The sequence below is a fragment of the Zophobas morio genome, unplaced genomic scaffold, assembly GCF_036711695.1.
Source record: "Zophobas morio isolate AGI-343-1 ecotype UQ-CSIRO unplaced genomic scaffold, CSIRO_AGI_Zmor_V1 ptg000023l, whole genome shotgun sequence".
Classification (NCBI taxonomy): Eukaryota; Metazoa; Arthropoda; class Insecta; order Coleoptera; family Tenebrionidae; genus Zophobas; species Zophobas morio.
In genome coordinates this window covers 5,364,902-5,386,311 of record NW_026972128.1, presented here as the reverse complement: position 1 = coordinate 5,386,311, position 21,410 = coordinate 5,364,902, and the positions used below count along the sequence as shown (strand labels likewise).

At 30.8% G+C, this 21,410-nt stretch overlaps 1 protein-coding gene across 1 annotated transcript; it reads right to left on the bottom strand.

The window, feature by feature from the left end:
* Nucleotides 1-576: 576 nt before the first annotated feature.
* LOC135134334 (uncharacterized) lies at nucleotides 577-13,794 on the bottom strand. Its single transcript, XM_064062980.1, has 3 exons — nucleotides 13,662-13,794; nucleotides 944-1,119; nucleotides 577-834 (listed from the first exon to the last, which is right to left on the bottom strand). Exons 2-3 carry the CDS (start codon nucleotides 1,108-1,110, stop codon nucleotides 732-734), a joined length of 270 nt encoding a protein of 89 aa, XP_063919050.1. The 5' UTR covers nucleotides 1,111-1,119; nucleotides 13,662-13,794; the 3' UTR covers nucleotides 577-731.
* Between the last annotated feature and the right edge of the window lie 7,616 nt (nucleotides 13,795-21,410).

Sequence of the window (21,410 nt, the reverse complement as noted above, 5' to 3'; positions counted from 1 at the left end):
AGTTGGTGAATTATTATTATTATTATTATTATTAAACTAAAGTCTCCCTGATTTACAGCTGTATAAAAAAATTAAAAAATTACGGAGTTGTGTTATTGGAGGCTATAAATCAATAATCCTGCGTCTGGTTTAAGGCGTATTCTTTTTTTATCTTTCATTCATCGCATTTGTTTTTGTTGGAAACAACCAGGACGGATTTTTTGTGGCTTTAATGCCAGTTTGGAGCTCTTCGTAATGCGTGTCATTCTTACACATCACACCCACAGTTGGCAAAGTTCAGCACCGTGCTTTAATTTATTAACTCGCTGCAATTCTATTGGGAATATCTCATTACGAATAAAAAGCTCATTATAAGCTCGTAATAAACAAGGCGATAAATCTTCATTCCTTGTTTCCCGGAAAGTCCACAACGTGTTTAATTTAAGTGTCGTTGATCGTGCGACAACAACTTTCCGCACGCTGTAAGGGCATTTTCTAAACAGAAACATTTTGTATGCTGCGATTATTTCCACAAAAGTTTATTTTTTCCAAACATGAACCATTTACATCCATTAACAACTTACATAAAAATAAATGTGAAAACGTGACTTGTCTGTTTATTTATTAAAGCGTAGTACAGTAAATTTTAAAGAAAAAAATAACCTGTAATCGAACAAATATTCTAACTACAAAATCATACACCGTTGTTATGTAAATGTAATACTGTGTTTATTGTGTTGTTGAGTAGGAAGTTAATTTTCAGGATACAACAAATCTTGGATTTGCTGTAAGTCGTAGTCGTACACGTAGGGACGAAGTTTGCCGATGAGTGCTGGTGGTGCCCGTTTTCCATACCTGCAAAACACCTCGTCTGATCATTTTGTCAAAAATACTTATATTAAGAACGTTTTTTCACGTCCATGGTAATAAAATTTTATGTGGGTGTAAGACACAAATTCTGTACCTTGTTTTTGATGCTTCGTTTGCGATGCATTTCAAGTAATCGCCGACGTGTTTGGAAGTTTCGAAACTGTACAATGGTCGATTGCATAAGCTGCTGGCTGGGCTTCCTGAAATGAGGTGTACTGCCAGAAGGACGGTCAAGAGGATTGCCAATTTACAAGTGGACATGGTTTTAACCTGAAAATAAACGGTTTTTTAGGTAATTATATTTTATAAATTAATAAATCTGGACGAATTATAGTCAAACAACTTTTATTTACGTACGTATTTATGTAAAATTTAATGCATTGGGAATATCATTAAATTATTGTTTAGCAATTTTTTTCGCTGCTGTGTTGTTTAATCTGATACTCGGCAAATTAATATTTTGTTATAAATGATGTGAACAGATAAACAAATACTTTTGATCGTTTATAGAACGTTATTTTGTGTAAATAGTACGAAATATGTGTGTTTATTTTAAATGCTTATTTTATCTAAATAATATGTTGAATGATCGGATTTAGTATTAGAGTAATAACATCTTATAGTATAATTTTTTTTTGTAAAAGCAACATTAATTCCATCATCTTCTAAAAAATACGTAATATTTGTGGTAAAGAAACTTAAATAAATAGGAATTTATAACATCTAAATCCTCAGTTAATAAAAAACGTTCTGTAACAGCCATTCCATTCATTCATCCATCCATCAATCCATGAATATCTTAAGGTGTGGGGCGTGTTGATTTCTTTGCTTCATTTGCTACATTAGGAAGCATTTTGGGTAGTCCTAAGAGTTTTAATTTATTTTTGTTAGCAATAAGTAATCTATCTTTTCGTGCCTCCAAAAGTCTGATGGCCAAATTCGCTTTGAATTATTAAAAAAATTCTGAGTTTTATGTTACTTTTTGATATTTTTAATAAATGGAAGCCAAAATAAAATATCACAACAGTTTCGGTATTTCAAATTCAGTATACATATATCAAAAGAGAGAATTGTACTGACTTTGAAAATTGTAAACACAAAATTTTCAAAGTCAGTACAATTAAAATCTACTGGAGCTTCTATCTTTTGATATATTCTGAAAATTTAAAGTATTACATATCTAATAAATATCGCATAATTCTATAAAGAGAGTTTTCATAGAGAACTGTAGACATTTTTAAATGTCAATAAAATTTTGACGAAATCGAAAAATGTACAGTTTTTAAATATGTTAAAATTTTACAAATCATCAAATTTTAGGAATACTTAGTCTTTATTCAGTTTTATTTCTTTAGATTACAGTTATAAATTTACAAAGGTAGAACATATTTTTCAGCAAGAATGAGAAGCGACTCGTTTCCCACGAGTGAGCAGTAAGTATTACTACACAAAAAAAAATAAATAAATAAATGAAACCATTTCCGAAATTATAGAAAGAAGAAAACAAAAAAAAAACGGAAAGCCAACAAAGAAAAGACGAAGTGGTTTTGACAGTAAATTGTTTTGGCGATGTGAGCAATCTGTACTGTTGAACTCGGACACCGCTTCGTCAAAAATTATTCTTCGCACTGTTAAATTACTGCTTAGCTACAAATTTAGTTAAAATATCTACAGCGGTAAATATAAAAGCAATTTTATCTTTAATTTAGATTTATAAACAACATTTTTGTTATCAGACAACTCTTGTTGCTAAAATAAGAGTCATCCTTGTCAGAACCGCTTTTTGATAAATAAATTTCGAAAGCGGAAGGAGGAAATTTTCTATTTATTGCACAAGTGGACTCTGCATGGGCGAAGGATTAGCGTTTATCCCTCCTTAAGTACACTATAATTTATATTTTTGTTTTATCTGTCTGCCTGTATTTACCTACTACAAATTGTCGAGACGTATTTCCGGTCGGTAAATAATAAAATAACCATTTCAGCCACTCCACATTCGGACCAATGAAAATTATTTACCCAACCAGAAGCACCAATTCATTTCTGCCACCTTCGGATCTGTTCCCACTAGCAAATTAAGTAAAACCTAAACGAATGAAAGAAGTGCTTTGTTACAATTACGTTGACAATTTACCCTACTTGAATAACGGGGGTTAAATGGCAATAAATTATTTGGTATTTAGAAGTTGAGCTTTAATTTTGATTTATAAATGGGGGTGTAATTGGAGAGAAAGCTCCTTTCATTTGCCGCCACCTCCAAGGAAACCGTAATTTCTTTTAATCTATAAAGAGCCCGAGTTCACTTTTCTCGCCCAATCAATTAGAATTACCCACGAAGACAATTAGAAAAAACAAATCGAACGGGGGGAGGGTGCAATATCCGAAAGTTATAATAACACCATAAATTATCATTGCGCCATATGTTTCCGTTGGATCTGGTAGATTAACAATCAATTAGAATGGATTAGCGTAGATAAAATTTCACGACACACGTGAGGCAAGTTTTCCAAAAAAAGGTAACAATCATCGATCATAAACTGTGACAGTACTTAGCGTGACACAATTGTCGACTAGGGGACAGCGGGAGCAGATGCACTTATGTTAAAAACATTTGCATGGTGTTGATACACAACTAAAACATTACTTGTAATTAGATTATTAATACTAATAGCATGAATTAATTAATTCTGGTTTCTAATATACCTGATACCCAAGGTGGTAAAATTTTCGCTTTTCAGAAGTGTTCAAGTAAATATTTAGAATTTTGTTTAAAGAGAATGAGTGTTACAACATCCACCTAAGTCCATTCCGCCTCGCTCTCCCCTACCCGCCGGCGAAAATATGGGAAGTACTCAGCTTTGTTTGATCTGCACTTAGCTGTGAGCGGTTTTTAATTAACATTTTTACATTTACACCACTTGATTAGGATAATCAGCAGCAAAAGCTTCTTACTCATTAACAATTTTCTTTTAATGAAGAATAACAAAGCCTACTTCAACCGAAATGCAAATGTTCCTAATGCATCCTTTGTTAAAATTATAAATATCAAAGCACAACTTTTCAACTTCGTTATATTTCATCTTGAATTAATCATTAGCCTGCAAATGGGCTCATTTTTAAATAAGCCCTCTACGTGATTTGTTTTACATTTCAGACAAAAATGTCGCCGAAACCCCCTAATGAACTACTATTGTCTTTGATATTTTTCTGAATAAGGTTCTTCTAATTGGGAACCGTGTGGGCGGTTTGCTGCGTTTGTTGAAAATATTTATCTATTTATTAATTTGTATAGTGGCGAGTAAATATTTAAATATTATTCGAAAAAGTGCATCCCACACATACAAATTCAACAGATTTTATTGTTAAACAAATAATATACCGTCGGATACGACACGTTTTTGTAGTTGAATTCATTGAACCTCAACTAAAAGTGATAAAATGAAGTAAAATAAATAAAAACTCGATTGGGCGCTGGTTGTGTTTGTGGCGTGCCGCAACGACAACTTTATAATTAAAAACGACGAGGTTTATTGGGTGCTTGTGTAGCAGCTAAAAAATCTGTTTTCAATATTGTGGCTATTGCAGAGTGATTAAATGTGATTAAATTAATTAGATTTGTTAATGGATTTATTTAACAACCGACGTCAAAAAGAATATTTTTTTCTGCGACTGATTTGCATTTTTATAATTATTAAATTTCTCTGTATTCTCCACTTCAAAACATAGGTGACGTCATCTGAAAATATCGTTAATTTCCTAGACACGAGTACGTTAGCTGAACTGTATTTTAATTCATTCCATTTAAAAATTGATAACGTTATTGTCAAACATTATTAAAGGAATCTTTATTTGCAAGTATACGGCAGAACTTCCGTGTAATAACAGTACAGATTTTTCGATGATGTAATTCCCAAATTAAGACGCTTATCACGACAAATTTGACAAATTTAAAGTTGTCATAAAAATGAAATGACGCAAATAGTTGTAATTGTTTATAGATAAATGAATCTGCTAAAATGGGTACTGTTGCTTTCAAACAAACTATTTTTTTAAACTAATCATATTTGACATTTATTTTGATGAATCGGTTGATTGATTATACCTTTAGTTTTAATTCCCCCACATATGAAAAGAATTGGCGTTTTTGTCCCGTAATCCCTAAATTAACGGTGTTTGGATTTTTATTAATTTGTTGTTTTATATGTATTTAACAACAAGGAAAGTTTGGCGGATGAAAGTATTGACTCCAAACAATATTTAATGCATAAATTAGACACAACAGCATAAATACTTACAACAACAATGTGATAAAAGAACTAAGTATATATGAAATTTGAAAAAGATGTGTCAGTAAAAAAATTGGAACGAAAAAGCAGAAGTTAAATTGCATAAACAATATAACCTAAAAATATGAATTCCAAAATCTTGGAACTCGATGAGCACAATACACCTTTTTTTTATTAATGGTATGCTACCTTTATAAATATTTAAAAAAATGTTCAGTTTCATTTAACAAAGTCTGGCCTACTATGAAAGATATCGACTTAAATCAACAATGGCGTTTAAAGTATTATGCGGATTTTCTATTATTCTCTTAAAAATTAAAAGTACATGATGTTTTTTCTAAAAATGCAATTGAATTGTGACTGTAATACATAAACGGAGAAAAAAGTCAGAACAATTGTATCTTAGTTCGAGAAGATTCTCAAGTAAATCTATCTGAAATTTATAAAATAAAAGCTTTCCGGTGAGATAATATATAATAAGAAGAAAGATTCTAGTTGAGTATAGAATAACAAAATTTCCCTGTTCATAAATTATGAAACCCTTAATACGTTAGACGGCTGAATTCACTGTCAAGAATGAGCTGAAACCGCAAAAGTTTAATCAAACTCTAGAATAAGGTATCATTATTGAAATATCTGGATTTTAATGCGAGATATTAGTTTTAGAAGAGAATCGAGTGATCAAAATCTTTAAAAGGTTCCAGGAACTTTACTCTAGGGAATTTCAATATTGTAACGTATTCCTTATTAAGAAAGGGTGAATACAAAGGGGTTTGTGAAAATTGTGAAAAACTCAGAAAACTGAGAAAATCGAATCGAAACTGGAGTCACTTGAAAAAGCGCAGAAGTAAAATTTGGAAGATTCTACCTGTTTGTGAAGAATTTTATTTTGACCATAAATAAGACAACAGAGACAAGAAAATATTTGACAAGTTCTAAAAGATTCTACCAGGAATGAAAAAAAAAGGTGAACACTGGATAAATCAAAATTGAAAATTTTTCAAAAGAAGGTTAGATAAAAAGTTCCAAGGGTAAACGGAAAGTTCTTGAATATAGAAATTAGGTTCAAATTGGGATTAATAGTAGAACAAATGAAGAATAATGGCAGTGATTCAAAGAAAGGGAAAATGAATAGAAGAACAGGCAGTAGGAATGAGGAAAGAACGTAAATAAAAATAAGAAAAATCAAAAGCAGTTATTCAAAAACTAAACACCGAGAAGGTAATCTAACCCATTCTGACCTCATCTGACCTGATCTGAGCTGATCTGGCCTGATTAGGTCTGACCTGACCTGACCTTCATTATTCGAAAGCAAGCTAATCAAATATTGACCAGATTTACGAATGAAGACAAAATGTAAAAAAATAAACAAATGAAACAAAAAAAGAAATATATTTTATACCCACGAGCTTCACAAAAATAAAAAAAGATTAGAAGGAATTTCTGGCGGTGGAAGAGGAATTTGAAGACGTCCATAAGTTGATATCTTGCCAAAGAATTCCTCAGATATATGTATATAGGTTATTTTCAAAATGTACTGACTAATCACGATAATAAATTTGTGAGAAAAAAATGCTTTTATCGACGTTTGTTAAACGGTAAAAAGGTATATATGAAAAGCGAACAAAAATAAAGAACTTGGTTTCCAAGTACCCACCCATGAAAATGAAGTCAAAAAAATATTTCCAACCATTACAGGAACACGAGCGAAGATCAAAATTCGAAAAAATAACGAGGTGTTAAAAGAAGAGCAGAAAAACATATAAAAAAATATATGAAACGAACGAAGATATTTAACACAGCTTGTTATTTTCCTTAGACTGGAAGGCATTATTCATGAAAATACTGAACGCGTTAAAACAGTTAAAGCAGCGAAGAGTTTATACGGACTAAACTTGACCCATCTAAAATTGATAACACCAGGATCTGCATCTTTTAATTTAACATCACAAGGCACGATCCAGCAGCCGGTTGAAGCTCCATCGTTAAATAATTTAAAAGTAATTTCGATTTTTCGTTGATAGTTCTTTGCCAACCCGACGACTACGAACACATAACATAAAGAATTTAATGTAAATTGATCAATAAGCGTGCATTTTTGTCCATCATATGTTTCACGCTGAGTAGCTTTCAATTTGTTTGTGGACTGATTAAAAAGCGGCACGTGCAATGTAACGAATATAAAGCTCAGTGTAACACAGTGAGCTTTCAGCTTTGACTTCTAAACTCGAACAAAGTGTAATTTTGTTCTCAAAAAGTGCTAAATTCTGAACTGAAATTTCCTAATGCGTGCTTATCGTCACGATGCGATTTGTAGAGCGACTGGAGGCGTAAACAAGTACGAAGTCGTCTTTGTCCCACCTAAAGCCATTTCGTAATTACATAGAAAAAATAGTCGCGATTCTTAAAGTTATCGCAGTAGCCACCAAGCACAATCACAAGAGCAAACTTTGCTAAGTAACACCCACTCTAAACAAAACCAGTTGGTTAAACATAAAAGAATCTGAGGAGATACGAAGCAAGGAATAAATTAAATTAAAACTTCCTTCTAATTGGACCATTATAGGAGTTGCTTAATATTTCGCTTTCAGCAGAAATACTCGTCACAAAAAATTGTTTTAATTGTTGTTGTACGTTTCAGGAACTGCTAACATGCGAGCAATTTAATTTGTGTCAAGGTGAACCCGATAAACAGCGTGTTATAATTAATTTAATGGGAAGTGCAAATATTTTCACAAATACATATTAAAAAGTGATATCTCAATCGGACGAGTTAAAACTAGAAATTTTTGTACGCATTTACATTTCGTGTGAATCCAAATATGTGAGTGTGGTCCCCGGGCTTTTTCGATTCATTTAAATAAACAAAAATTCGGGGCGGCCATGTGTGTACAAACGGGTGAAATCTAATTCTGATCTTTATTCAGCTGAATATTAATAGATGGAAAGTCTTTAAAGATGTGATCGTTTAGATAAATCTAGACGAGTGAATTCGGCTCCATTAACCCCAAGTACGTAATGTTAAAGGAAGTTTGAGCAGTTGCAGGAAAATAGACAAATAAAGGGGTTGAGATCGGTGGTAGATGAATGCAAATGTATTACCATCAAATAGTGGTTAAGATTTGGTGTCGTTTTATTTTTCGCAATTTCGATATCTTTTATTATCCAAACTCTATCTATTTTCAAACATTACAAACATATTTTGAATTACTAAATGCAAAGGTAATACGTTTAAAAACATACAGTACTTACTAATATAAAATGTACATGTACAATTGTTTAAAAAGTTTCACGTTCAGATTTGGCTATGGATTGTCACACGTATACTTTGAGCCAGCGTGCAAAGGAACATACTTACTTTCATTGCAGTACATCCACTTATAAATTTATACCAACGATTTTATTGAAGTAAAATGCATAATTTGTGTGATCATCTTGTAATTTATCACTCCATCTTACTGTTTTTCATTCTCTTTCGTTGTATATCTTGCCTTAAAAAAATTTAAACAACGCACAAACTATTAAAAATGACTACTTTTTGTTTTTATGAACACTCTGTGCATAAAACCTCAGTTTTACTGGTACTCCAATACAGCACATACTTTTGTTTATCTACTGAATCTTGGAATTGTTAAAATTCCATTAAAATTAGAATAATTGGGCAACAGGTTGAGCAACAGTTTTCTGCTTATCTACGAACTAACGAGAATTCAGCTGAAATTCAGAAATTCTAATTGTGAGTACATGAGTTTGGCTGAAAGGGAATATTAAAACTATTATTACATTTCTACAATTATTAGCTATCAATATTTTTCTGTTTCTAATATTGAGTGTATATACAGAGTGCTTCGTTTCAATGGATTTTTAAAAAATTCCTTCCAAACTACTATGTATTTAAGGAACCATTTATACACCAAACAATCGACACATTATTGATGACGGTCTTTGTTTTTTAAATGAGACTCCTTTTTCAATTTCTTTTGATAAATTTCGTCGATTCAGTAATAATTTTTTATTACCGAATTGATTTTTACAATAAATTATATCAAAAAATGTTCGACTGAATGTGCTTTGAAATCCCCATTAAAAATGTTCGTAACTGTGTTGCCTTGTAAACTGACTGCAGAAGACTATATAGATCATATTTCTATATTTATGATTCTGTTTCAACTGTATTTGAAAAACCGCTTTGAATTCGAATTTATGTAGAAATGTTGTTGTATAAGTTAAAAATTGTACTTATCTAAATTAAATGGAATAAACGATGATTCATTTAAAATTGTCTAAAGATATTTATAAAGAACTTCCCTCACCTCTGAAACGCAGTCAAAGTGTGGTGCGTGATCAGTTCTAAAATTTTGATCTGAAGTTATATTTTATAAAAACATGGACACACTGTCAACTCATAAATGAAAGAGCATGCCACACTATAAATTTAAAGTTTATTAAATTCTACAATTGGTTCAGTAGCTGCGAATTTTGTCCGTCTAATAAAATTCAAACGGCAAATGTCAGACAGACGAAAAAAGAAGACCTACTTTCTCATATTTTAGAAGCTATCAAAACTTAGAGAATACATAAAATTAACCAATGAAATTCTTCTTTAATTTGAACAAAGTAGTTAAAAAAAAATACATAAGAAGACAAGTAGTTAATCTGCAAATATAATACTTTTTATGTGTCGAGTTTTTCGTGTATACTTAAGTTATCGACATTTTTTAAATGGGACGCCCTATATATTTTATTTGTTTTTATATACAAAAAAGTGTAATAATTTCCATTATTTTAAAAATTATGCATCTTGATATAATAAGAGTACAAAAATTAGCACACTATTATAATTCATTTATACAGGTCGATTTAATTTCAAAAGGAAAATTTTCAAATTTGTTTTTAATATCGAGTTTTTTTGTCTTTGTTCTTTTTCAAAACAAAAATAAAAACTCCTGAAAAACATAGTTTTTAGATTATACTACCTATGTCAAATGAAATTACTTTAGATATGGTACTATTCCTAAAATTAGTCTTTTCAGTGCCAAAACAGTGAACATTTTCAAAACCTATTATCTTCCATTCTAACAAGTAAATAAGTACAACAATTGGTCTACATAAAAATTGAAACATTGTCAAAACAAGAGCCGTAAATACGTCTTCTCTTATTTTCTTTCCTTTTCCAGAAACAGATCCAAATATATAGAGTATATCACTTAAACAAAACTTGTTTTAATGTTAAGATCAAATATTAATTGTCATTTTGATTTGTGCTAATGTCATACTCAAAACATATCATTCATAGGCTAGAATACCTCTAAAATTACAGCAACATTTAATTTAGTCGTGTGATAGAACGGTATATATTTACCATACTACAATTTTGTCTTATCAGTATCACAGTGAGAATTAGTTACATATTTATGCAAAAATCAATCTAAAAGTTATAAATAAATATAGTTTTAATAAAATTAATAAGCAGGATTTCCTCTTCTTACCCAGCAATGCGGAAAACAGTTTAATAACGTAATGGGACTTTTAAACCACAGTGGGTGTCATTCAAGATGTGGCTTATTTATAAAACCTAAAACATTTATTTACATTTAGAGTCCAACTTGAAGGTAAAGCACAGCTTTTAAAATGTCGAGACCGACTTTGTGTAATCAAATCGATTCCTTTTCTAAAACGCAAGCTACTTGCAAGTTGGTACCTTTCTTCGCAAAGAGTGCTCCGCTTTTATGTCAAATTGAAGTTAATTTCTCAATTTTAACAAAATAAGAATTATTACATTTATTTTACACAGTGATGTTCCATTCAAGTTTAGTTGGAAAACTCGTTTCTGGTACTTTTATTTTATTGTGCGATCTTCGTAATTTGAAAATGATGAACAGCGCTCGATATAAATTATGTGCAGGTATATTTTTATTACGTGAGTTTTATGTACAATAAATAAATTCTTTTTATCTCTGATAATACAGTTAAGACAAAAATAAAAGCGACACACAAACAGGTCATGATAATTAATGTACACCTGGAACACTAACTTTGCATCAGGTTAATACAGGCATAAGTGTGAACATTTTTCAGCATTAATAATACTTAACACGGGTAAAGTTATCTAGAACAAAACAACTCTAACGACAAATATAACTATACCAGTAATTATTGCTACGTATTGTATAATAAATTAATTACTAACGGAACACCAATTTGTTTTAATCACATTAAATTTGGTGTAGGTGAGCTTCCGGGACCGTAATAAATTACATCAGGTGTTAATAACCGAAGTAAAGTGGTGGCATGAAAAGGGATTATTGCAAAGATCAAAGTAACAAAAGGGTAAAAAATTTTTATGTGTATTTACGCTTACCTCGTCTCTGAAGCACAACAAAAATCGAGTGAATATCAAAGGATATTTTAAAAAACTTTTAGTTTTTTGCAATGTCACGTGTGTGGAATCTCGGAATTCTTTACTAAGCTTATGTGATATTTTAAGATGATGTCATACTTTTGCTGGTTATAAATATATTAAACTTTGTTAAGGTAATTAACTTTCAGGCATAGATGGATAAATAAACTTTCAAGACGTCAATGGCTTTTGAGAACATTTGCCTGTATTCTAAATTTAGAAATGGTATAATTATGGACATTTTTTTTAAATCAGAATAGTAAATTAACAAAGGTTTAAATTTCTGAAGTAAAATGAATTCAAGAAAAATCTGAAAAAATGAATCTGAATTTTTGGGTTTAAACTTCAAGATAAAGTCGTTAAAATCCATGAAAAATTACATTACAAAATAAATCAAAATTCAACAGAATTCACCAAACATTTTAGATATTTTTTGCGTGGATACATTTAGAAAACAATTTCAAAAACAATTGGGTGCTTGGTCCAAAATTATTACGTCATCAAGATTTTTTAAATAGAAGGGACAAAATTCAAAGTGTCAAAATGATTCTATCGAATTCAGCTAAAAAATACATCGATGACGTCAAGAACAAAATCTTACCTACAGTTGGTGCTATCACTACTCTGAAGAATTCATAAGAAACAGTTGCAATTTTTCTTCTGCTTTATTTTACATTATTTCTCAGAAATAGTTAATGACTTTCAAAGAGAAATAATCAAACGGTGTTGGTGTAAGTATCATTTTTGTAATATTAAATATGAAAGAATCTAAATATATATTCTAGAATGTAATAGTAAATTCAAAAATTATTTCATTAAATTTTTTTTCTTACTATTTAGTCCAAATAGAACTTAGGTGTACAATGTATCTAAAAATTTTTTCCGAGAAATAAATATTGAAAATTTTATTTATGAACTGTAAAAAACTATGACTAATATTGAATTATAAAATTTTTAACTTTAATTTAAAATAACACAATACAAAAGTCTCCAAATTATTGTCTAGCTTAATGTACAAAAGTAAACTCTAAACATGAGACATCTTCAAACATTGTTTAATTTAATTAAAATTAAAAAATTTAAAAAATTTCATCATAAAATTCTTAAATATTTTATAGTCTAAATTTCTTTATACATATCTTATATAGAGAGTAATAAATATGTAATGCGCAGCCTTAAAATTTTGATAAAACCTAGAAAAACATTCATATTTCGAAAAATATGCAAATACTCAATCAAAAATGTCAAATATGAGAGTAAATACAGTTTTTAAAATTTATATTTTAAGAGTTGTACCAATTTATAGAATTGCTGTTATTTTTAAAATTGATTTAAACCTTAATCCACTTAAGTATATATTTACAATTTGTTTTCAAAATAATGGAAAACTTTTAACTAATAATGCAGGAATTTGTCACGGAAGCGTCATAAATTAAACGATTGCAGTTTATCTTTTAGCAGTGAATCTGATATTTTTTAAAAATGTTATCGAAGTTGCAACTAAATCATTTGATTTTTAAAAAAATAATCTTAAAATTCGATTTAATCGCAATCAAATCAAATGACGCAAACATTAAGGCAAGACTAAGAAAAATTGTAAATCAAAAAAAAAAGTTAAAAAAATGATGAAGTCAAATCTAGAAACATTATTGGAAAGGGCTTGTTTATATAAAAGCTCTGGATTTTTATTAGTTAACTTTAGTTTTAACAATTGTTATGAAATTCAGGGTAATTTTGATTAAAAAAAAAGTAGAATGATTTTCTTAAATTCTGGTGTATTTCCATTTTTTATTTTCTTTTAATTTTATTTTCTTAAATAAAAAAAAACTTCTTCGAGTGTAAGCATTGTATATTATACATATTTTTCTATCATAATGTATATGTTTAGTATATGTACACTGACAGTATAGGTATGGCACACTGTGTATATACATATATGTTAGCACTGATCAATAATGGAAAACCAATTAACCATTCAAAAATACTCAATTTTTTAAATTAACATTCGTTTCCCTTTCCATACAACGCGCAAAGACCAACACAACGTGCATGTGCGAATTTGTAAACAAGCCGTATTCGAAACTTAAAATTTTTCCAAAAATAAAAAATTCAAAAAAACCACATACCTTGAAAAATCTCCAAAAACCTGCGCCCTCAAACCCGAAAACCACAAACCACAGACAAACTTTTAAAATTGATGTATCGTTGAAATCGCCGGAGCTTCGTCAACAGGTACGACGCCTGAAATGAGCGGCGTCGCGACGCCTGTCGGTATATAAGTCCTCTCTTAACGGGTAGGTGCAATGTGATTTTGCGTACGATTCGAACACCCCCGTTATTATTCATTGATAAAGTCTCTTCATATTTCAATTACACATGTTTGACAGGATTACCGACAACATGTTGCATTCTGTGATGCATGCAGTCTTATCGGGAGCGGAACGCCCTTCCAGGAAAAAAGATTTTCTTCAAATGTTAGTTCATCGTTCGAAATTACAGAGCGAGTTTTGCTTGATCGACGCATTGATCGATTTTTCGGACCTGCAAGCTGCGTCATGATGGACGGAGCTTAACGAATACGTTAATTAATTCTAATTAAGGGAATTACGTAATATCTTAATGCCTGAAGTGACGAAAATGCTTCCACATATTTTTTCATATGTTTGGGTAATAGGTCGATGCTTGCTAATTCCTCATTATCAGTGGGAACATATGGGAGATTACGTTAAAATTTTATGTTTTCAAACTAGCCGCTTTTTCAGAAGGGGGCTAATATCTTTATGGTTTGTGTATATAAAAGTTGAATGGTTTATAACTAGTACTTTAGATAAGGTTTTTGTTTATGTTAATATTTACTCGAATTTATTGAGCATAATTAATGTGTTTTCGTAAATCATTAGCGGTAGGGAGTGTCAGAGAAATGCAACGATGTCATTAGCGAGGTTATTATTGCTGTTTTTATTGGTTGGACAATTAAATTTCGTAAACAGCTGTCATTCCAATGACTGATGCCAAAAAGTCAACGCTGCTTTTGGATTTTGACAGGGTATTGGGACCTAGTTTAGATAATTTCTGTGTAAATTTATCCATTATGTTCATTAATAGAAGACGTAATTTTATTTGTTCGTGACATAATTTTTTATATATATCGATGAGTATCCGCGATATGGGAAATGATTCCGAGTTATTTGAAATACACCCAAATTAAAATCTAAAAGTTAGTATAATAAATGTTATGTATTAAAAATAGTAATTTTTTTTTTTCAAAAAAAGTATTTACTATTTTTCAGAGAATGTCGTTATTTTTCAATGTTAATTTTTAGAATATTTTATACAGCTTATTTATCATTACACATATACATACATTTTGTATGATTTATTTGCGTACTGTGTAGAAAGATAAAAGATTTTATTTAAAAAATTGACTGTTGTAAGATTTCAGTTAAACATGTCTTTATTCATGAAAATCTTAATATTTTGAATTTCTTAAAAATTGAAAGATGATCACTTTTCCTATACAAAAATAAATTTTATCATTTAAAAGCGATAATATACAAGTGAATGTCACCAGGGCGGCTTTTGATTTTTATGGTCTCACGGAATACTGTATTTCTACAGCGTGATCAACAACCCTGTTTGAGTTGGCAAAAAATAAACCAATTCTGAGAAATGTTTCTTATGCTGCTATTGTCAAACCTGATCCAAATTCCCGGCGCTATTCAAAAGAGTTCGTTCGAAATGTACTCTTTACGTCAAATCAGTTAGTTACGTCTTAAATTAGTGGAACGTCACCAAACTAAAATAAACGAATCGTAAGTATTTTATATCAACATATATTTGCTCACTGGGTGTTCTTGTGAAATAATGAAGTAATACCCCGAGAACATCTAACGAAACAAACTTCTGACTCGTTTCCTTAATTAGATCAACATCATCAGGGCAATTATTATTATATTGTTTTAAATCCAAAGATAACGCGATATATCTAAGCCACTGAGGAGGATACAGTTCATACCGAAACGTTTGGTTTAACTAATAGCAATAATATTAACCTTGTGTATTTTAACACTCTCGTCAACAACTATGACTATGTAGTTAAAAATAGGTGCAAATCAGTTGCGAAAGAAGACAACGACTTTCGACTGATCCTCCTCCTTACATTGTTGGAAAAATTGTCTGTTAAAATGAACAATTTTCTGCCAACTGAATACTTATGCTTCGGCACTGGTCTATATCTCATCATTAATTACTAAAGATACAAAAAGTGAACAACCAAAGTCGAAGTTTGAACAACAGAACCTAAAATTATTTTCAGATCTATAGATGTTCTATCAAATGAGTCTTCTTTTTTTTTTTTGTTGCTGGAACCGTCTACATATTTTACGTGTTCTATTTGCCCACTTTTTAAGCTTTACAAACATATTTCGTTATTTCAAAATAACCGAATTTTGTTAGCACAAGAAGGTTCCCATAAACATGGCAGTACGTTTATTTTTGATATCTGTGTTGCAATGTTTTATGGATACATAAAAAATGTATCTGTATGTAGAAACATTCCAGAATATTATAATTTTTTGTAGACCTGTCTTAGTTTTTTCAAAAACAACTTATATTTTTAGAAAGGAATGGTTTTTATGTTTTCTCGACGATTCATAACCCTAAGAGTGCGAAAAATAGGTCTTCCATTTCCGCCTATATGTCTGTCTTCTGTCTGTGTCGATTTTTATTAAACTAAACAAATAATTTCCGAAAGTACTGATCCAAGTAGATGGTAAAATGCTAACCAAAATTTGTCTCTTAGCATCCCCGTCAACGACGTCACCTCAAATTTTTCTTAATAAATACCTGAATTTCGCCAAAAAATCCAAATTGAATAACAAATTTTTGTATTAATACAAGGACCTCTTACAAAAGTGTGGTGGCATACCAATTAGCGCCTCCTGCTCACGACGCGAAGGTCGTGGGTTCGATTATCTTATGTGGCTTTTTTACTCACGCTGTGACTAGTATTACATATTTATATTTTTTCCCAAAATCAAATTTTATGCTTTTTCGAAGAAGCTGGTTCTAAATAACCTTAGACTATTTTTTTTATTTTTAAACATACCAATGTCAAGAGTTTTGTTAAATATAAACCTGTATATATTTTTATATGTCCTAATTAGGTTTTAAAAGCATAGTTCATTTTTGAACTACTAGTGAAACTTTTTCCAGTATTTCTAAATATTTCTTTAAATACTAGGTTCACTAATGACATCGCGGTTGGGTTATTCTTAACATGTGCATTGCTTATTGCCACATTTTATGCACAGGTTAATAAAAATACAGTTAAGGCCAGAAAATCTTGGACATTAATATCATTTCATTGTCAAAAAATGTAAAACACCATTAAGTATTCTAACCTTACTTTTCAGTTTCGTCATTTTTCACATTGCAGGCATACTGACACTGGATCCAACGTCATAAATCTTTTAAACATCAAATGTCGAAGTGATAATAGGCATAGAATACATCAAAATTTTCAAAATGAAAATTGGTGTCCAAGATTCTCTGGCCGCGACTGTACATAGTGTATATGCTTTGCTGTACTATCAATAAAATAAAGTCCAATTATGCAGCGTATTTATACAAAAATGCAAAATATTATAATTTTCATTACAAATACAGAAGTATTTTAATATTCCAGAGACTCTTTGTCATCATATCTCAATTTTTTCAAATAAAACAACCTGAATTTTATTACTCATCTTTCTCTATTTTTTATTCCTTTTCTTCTGATTTTCAGGGTAGTTTCTGCTATTTTTCAATTATTTAAACAAACGCACCAAATTATCAGGAAAAAGAGTTTTGCTAAATAAAAAAAACTGTAAAGAAACATAAAAATTTTTAAAATGTATGAATATATTTTATTTTTGAAATTCTGATGCAACGTTGCCAAGTTACTCTAATTTTCTTTGAATTTGTTACCAGTGCAAATATGTACAAAAATTCACAGCAGGGTTATTTTTCGTACCTGTGTTAAAATTTTTAACGAATGTTGTAGTATCAATTAAAATTGAGGATATACAATGTTTAAAAAAACTTTTTTTTTTAAATAGACTACCTATACATTATTTATTACCGGCTTCTCACTCTAGTATTCGCTAAAAAGAAATCTTGAAAGTTTATAAAATCTGCTGTAAACATTATAGCCCAGACATTGTGAACAAAGAAGGTAAATAATCACACGTTTAAAATAATATACAGTTCATTCAAAAGTTGCTAAACTTAAAAAATCGTGTCATACAAGTTTTTTTTTTAAATGATCACACAATTATTTTGCACTCTGCTGTTTATTGTATTTTCACAAAACATCAAGAACAATTAGTAATTATGAAAACCGCGCCCTCTCCACTATAACGAGATTAATAACTTGTTTACATGTTTCTCCAGCAGGTCCATAAACGGACGTAATGATTGCGTTCCCGGCATAAAGTTTAACGTTTTGTGCATTTTCGGCACGCATGTCAATGTGTTCCTCCATCGCGTAAATTTAGCATCATAAAGTTTCGTTCAAGCTTCATAACTTTATCAATTTGCATACTTCTTCGACTCCTTCAATGGCAGAACAACACACAGAGTACCTACGTCTAATCTACGCTAAACGCAATAATTAATACACGTTAGCTCAGAAGCGATCAAAGAGATTTTTGGGAATGTAGCAATTGTGGCTAATTAGGAATTCTAAATTTAATATTACTTAACTCGACTTTAATTATCACATTCGTTAATAAACACGGGCGGGGTAGATAAGGTATAAGTTTTCTACACGCAATGCCTAAAGTGTGTGGTAATTTTGAATTTGCGGGGTCGGAGGAATGAGTGTGACGAAATGTTTGGAATTGGCGGATTTTTTGGTTTTGCATTTGCGCTCGAGGTTGGATTCTCGATTTAGTTTTTATGGAATCTAAATACCACACGTATTTTAACCAAATCTGCATATTTTCAATCAACGGGGTTTACAGCGAAGAGAATTTTAAAATTTAAAAAAGTGTGTGATTTTGAAATAGACCGCTATTTGTAATAATAGTTATTTAAGGACCGAGGAATTCACATTTATGGGAGGTTAATATGGCCAAGGCGTCGGCCGAGGCTTATTTGCCTTCCGAGTGTATTAATGGTTCTTGCATTCCAGCTTCTTATTATATTCCGTCGTTGCCAGAGGAAATTAAGAAAGAAGAAATTATAGGCAAATTATGGATCGCAATAAGAATCTTGAATCTGCATTAGCTATGTTGCTGCTGCAATACAAACTAAGTAGTAAAAATAACACTACACATAATGAAAACTTTTTATTTTCACTGGGATGATGTTGCAATACTTTTATTTTTACCATTGACATTATCTGGCAAAATAGGTGCAACATCTGACTCATATCTAAATTAAACGACACCACCAAGTTTAAGCTAATTTTTGTTAACAATGTGTACTTTTTTTAAGAAAGATTTTCTTTTGGCTTGTAGTTTGATTCAGAAATATTCCTTAAAAAAAACATCAACGGTAACCTGCAATCATTGAAATTTCCCATTTTCCAATATTGTAAAATTAAAAACTGCCCAGTTATTAGTCATAACAAACGTAAAATTTTCAATCTTCCGCAAATTAATATGTAGCTCTAACTGCCATCAAAATGAAATGAATGTATAGTTATGTCTTGAGCTGTAATACCAAAACCCATTGTAAATTTTTGGAATATATCAATCTTATACTTAGTTGAACATAGGTAAATCGGTATTCAAAATATCAGTGTTTTTTTTTCTCTTGTATCGGGTAATTATTCATAACTGCAAAAAAATCAGGGCGCATTAGCCACACTAAAAACAAAAGCGTTTACAGAATTTCATTTTCTATTCGTTCTCTAGATATAAGAGAGCGGAATTTTATCTGGAACACATATATAGACCGTCACGGGACGTTCTGATACCTACGTTATAATTATTAGAAGACCCCTGATGTTTGGTTTCGAAAGTGTTAGAAGGAGTCTTGGAGGTCCCTTGTGTATATATATATTTTTAAGAATACGAAGGCCTTATTAATTTTTGAAAGAATTTAAAAGAATCTCAGGGGTGCCAACTTTTTAAAGAATATGAAAATATGAAAAGATCTTCGGATCCTTTGTGTTTTATTTTTAAAGCAGTTGAAAATACGTCTGGGATTTTGAAACACTTTGGGGGTTCCTAGTATCTTTCAAGAATGTGAAAGAATTTCAAAAAAATCTTGGAAGCTCTTAATCTCTTTTTCATATTACCTTACAGGAAGTGGCATCACAAAAAAATAAAATTCGCAGAGCTATATTTTATCATTTATCTAAAAACTTAACTTGTTTTATTGCCTATGCCGCAGGGGAGACGGAAGTTCTGCTTATAACTTTAGACCAGTTTTCTTATCAAAATTTTATTCAATAATTTTTTCAGACAATGTCATCAAATTTCCGACGAAAATGAATTCATAAATTTTAGTTGATGTTCCGAAATCCCTAAATCAGTGTTAATATCTTATCACAAGTCTTGACGTGTTTTCCAAGGTACGTTGTGAAATATGATGTCAGTGACTTAATTTTTACAGTTGCTACCTTTGTACCGAAATAAGCCAAATTTTGTACCTTAAGCATCGGCAATATTTATATAGAGGTCGTCCGAGGTAGATAATTCTGCGACGTTTTGTGGGTACTTGGAAATTTTAAACGATTGTACACTATATTGACACGTACACAAACCTCATTTGACATACACCTGTTAAAACTTTTATGACTTAAGCGGCTTAAGCCAAAGCACCCTTATAAGTCAAACTGGCTATTGTAAGCTTTGTGGACCCGAACCGCAAGATTATTACTAGGGATGTACCGACTAGTGGCCGACCGGTCGGATAAGCCGACTATTCGGCCATTTTTCATCGTCGGCTGCAGTCGGCGACTGGTCGGCTAAACAGCCGATTGGTCGGCTTCTTTTATTAAAATTAAAATAGTATATAAAACAATTAAACCCGGTTTACAGAACCTCAATTAAATATTTAATTGCGATTTAATTTTTAACCCCGCGTTAAAGTACCATGTGACCGACTCTACGCCAATCAGACGTCGCTAATGGTCTTGTTAAATGCGCGATCAACTTAATCTCAGTTAAAATATTGTATAGACTGGCCATAAATTATTTTATTCTTTATTTTTGTACTGAGTTACTAAAAAAAATTAAATGTTAAAATTATCCAAACAAATCTAACACATTTTTTGGAAAACAAAAGAACTTTAGTTATTCCTTTTATTAAAATAAAACAAATTTTTAAGGTAGTCAGAGAAATAGAAAAAAAACACACTGTCTGTCGCATTTATAAACCGGTTTTAGCAAAGCCGAACAGTCGGCCGACTAGTCGGTTTTTACTGGCCGAACAATCGGCTAGTCGGTTAGTCGGCCAAACCTACAGTCGGTACATCTCTAATTATTACTGTCAATTGTTGGCATAATGTAGCTGTGAACTGAGTTAAGTAATACAATAGCCAGTTTGACTTATAAGGGTGATTTGGCTTAACCCGCTTAAGTCATAAAAGTTTTAACAGGTGTATGTCAAATGAGGTTACTTTAATACCGTCGCAAGATTTTTGACCCAAGCTAAAGGTTCAAAGCGATCTGAGTAGTTTTGAACAAACTTCGTCTTCCAGAAATTTAGACTATTAGATGCTTTTTGGTGATTTCTACTACATGCTTTTAGTTAAATATGTTCGTAATTATCGAATGTACGAGTATTTGTAGTTGTTCCGTTAATTAATATTATTTCTTTTGAAAATTGTGTAGGTTTTATATTTCTAAATTACGTAGAGGGACAAAAAATGATAGCATGTT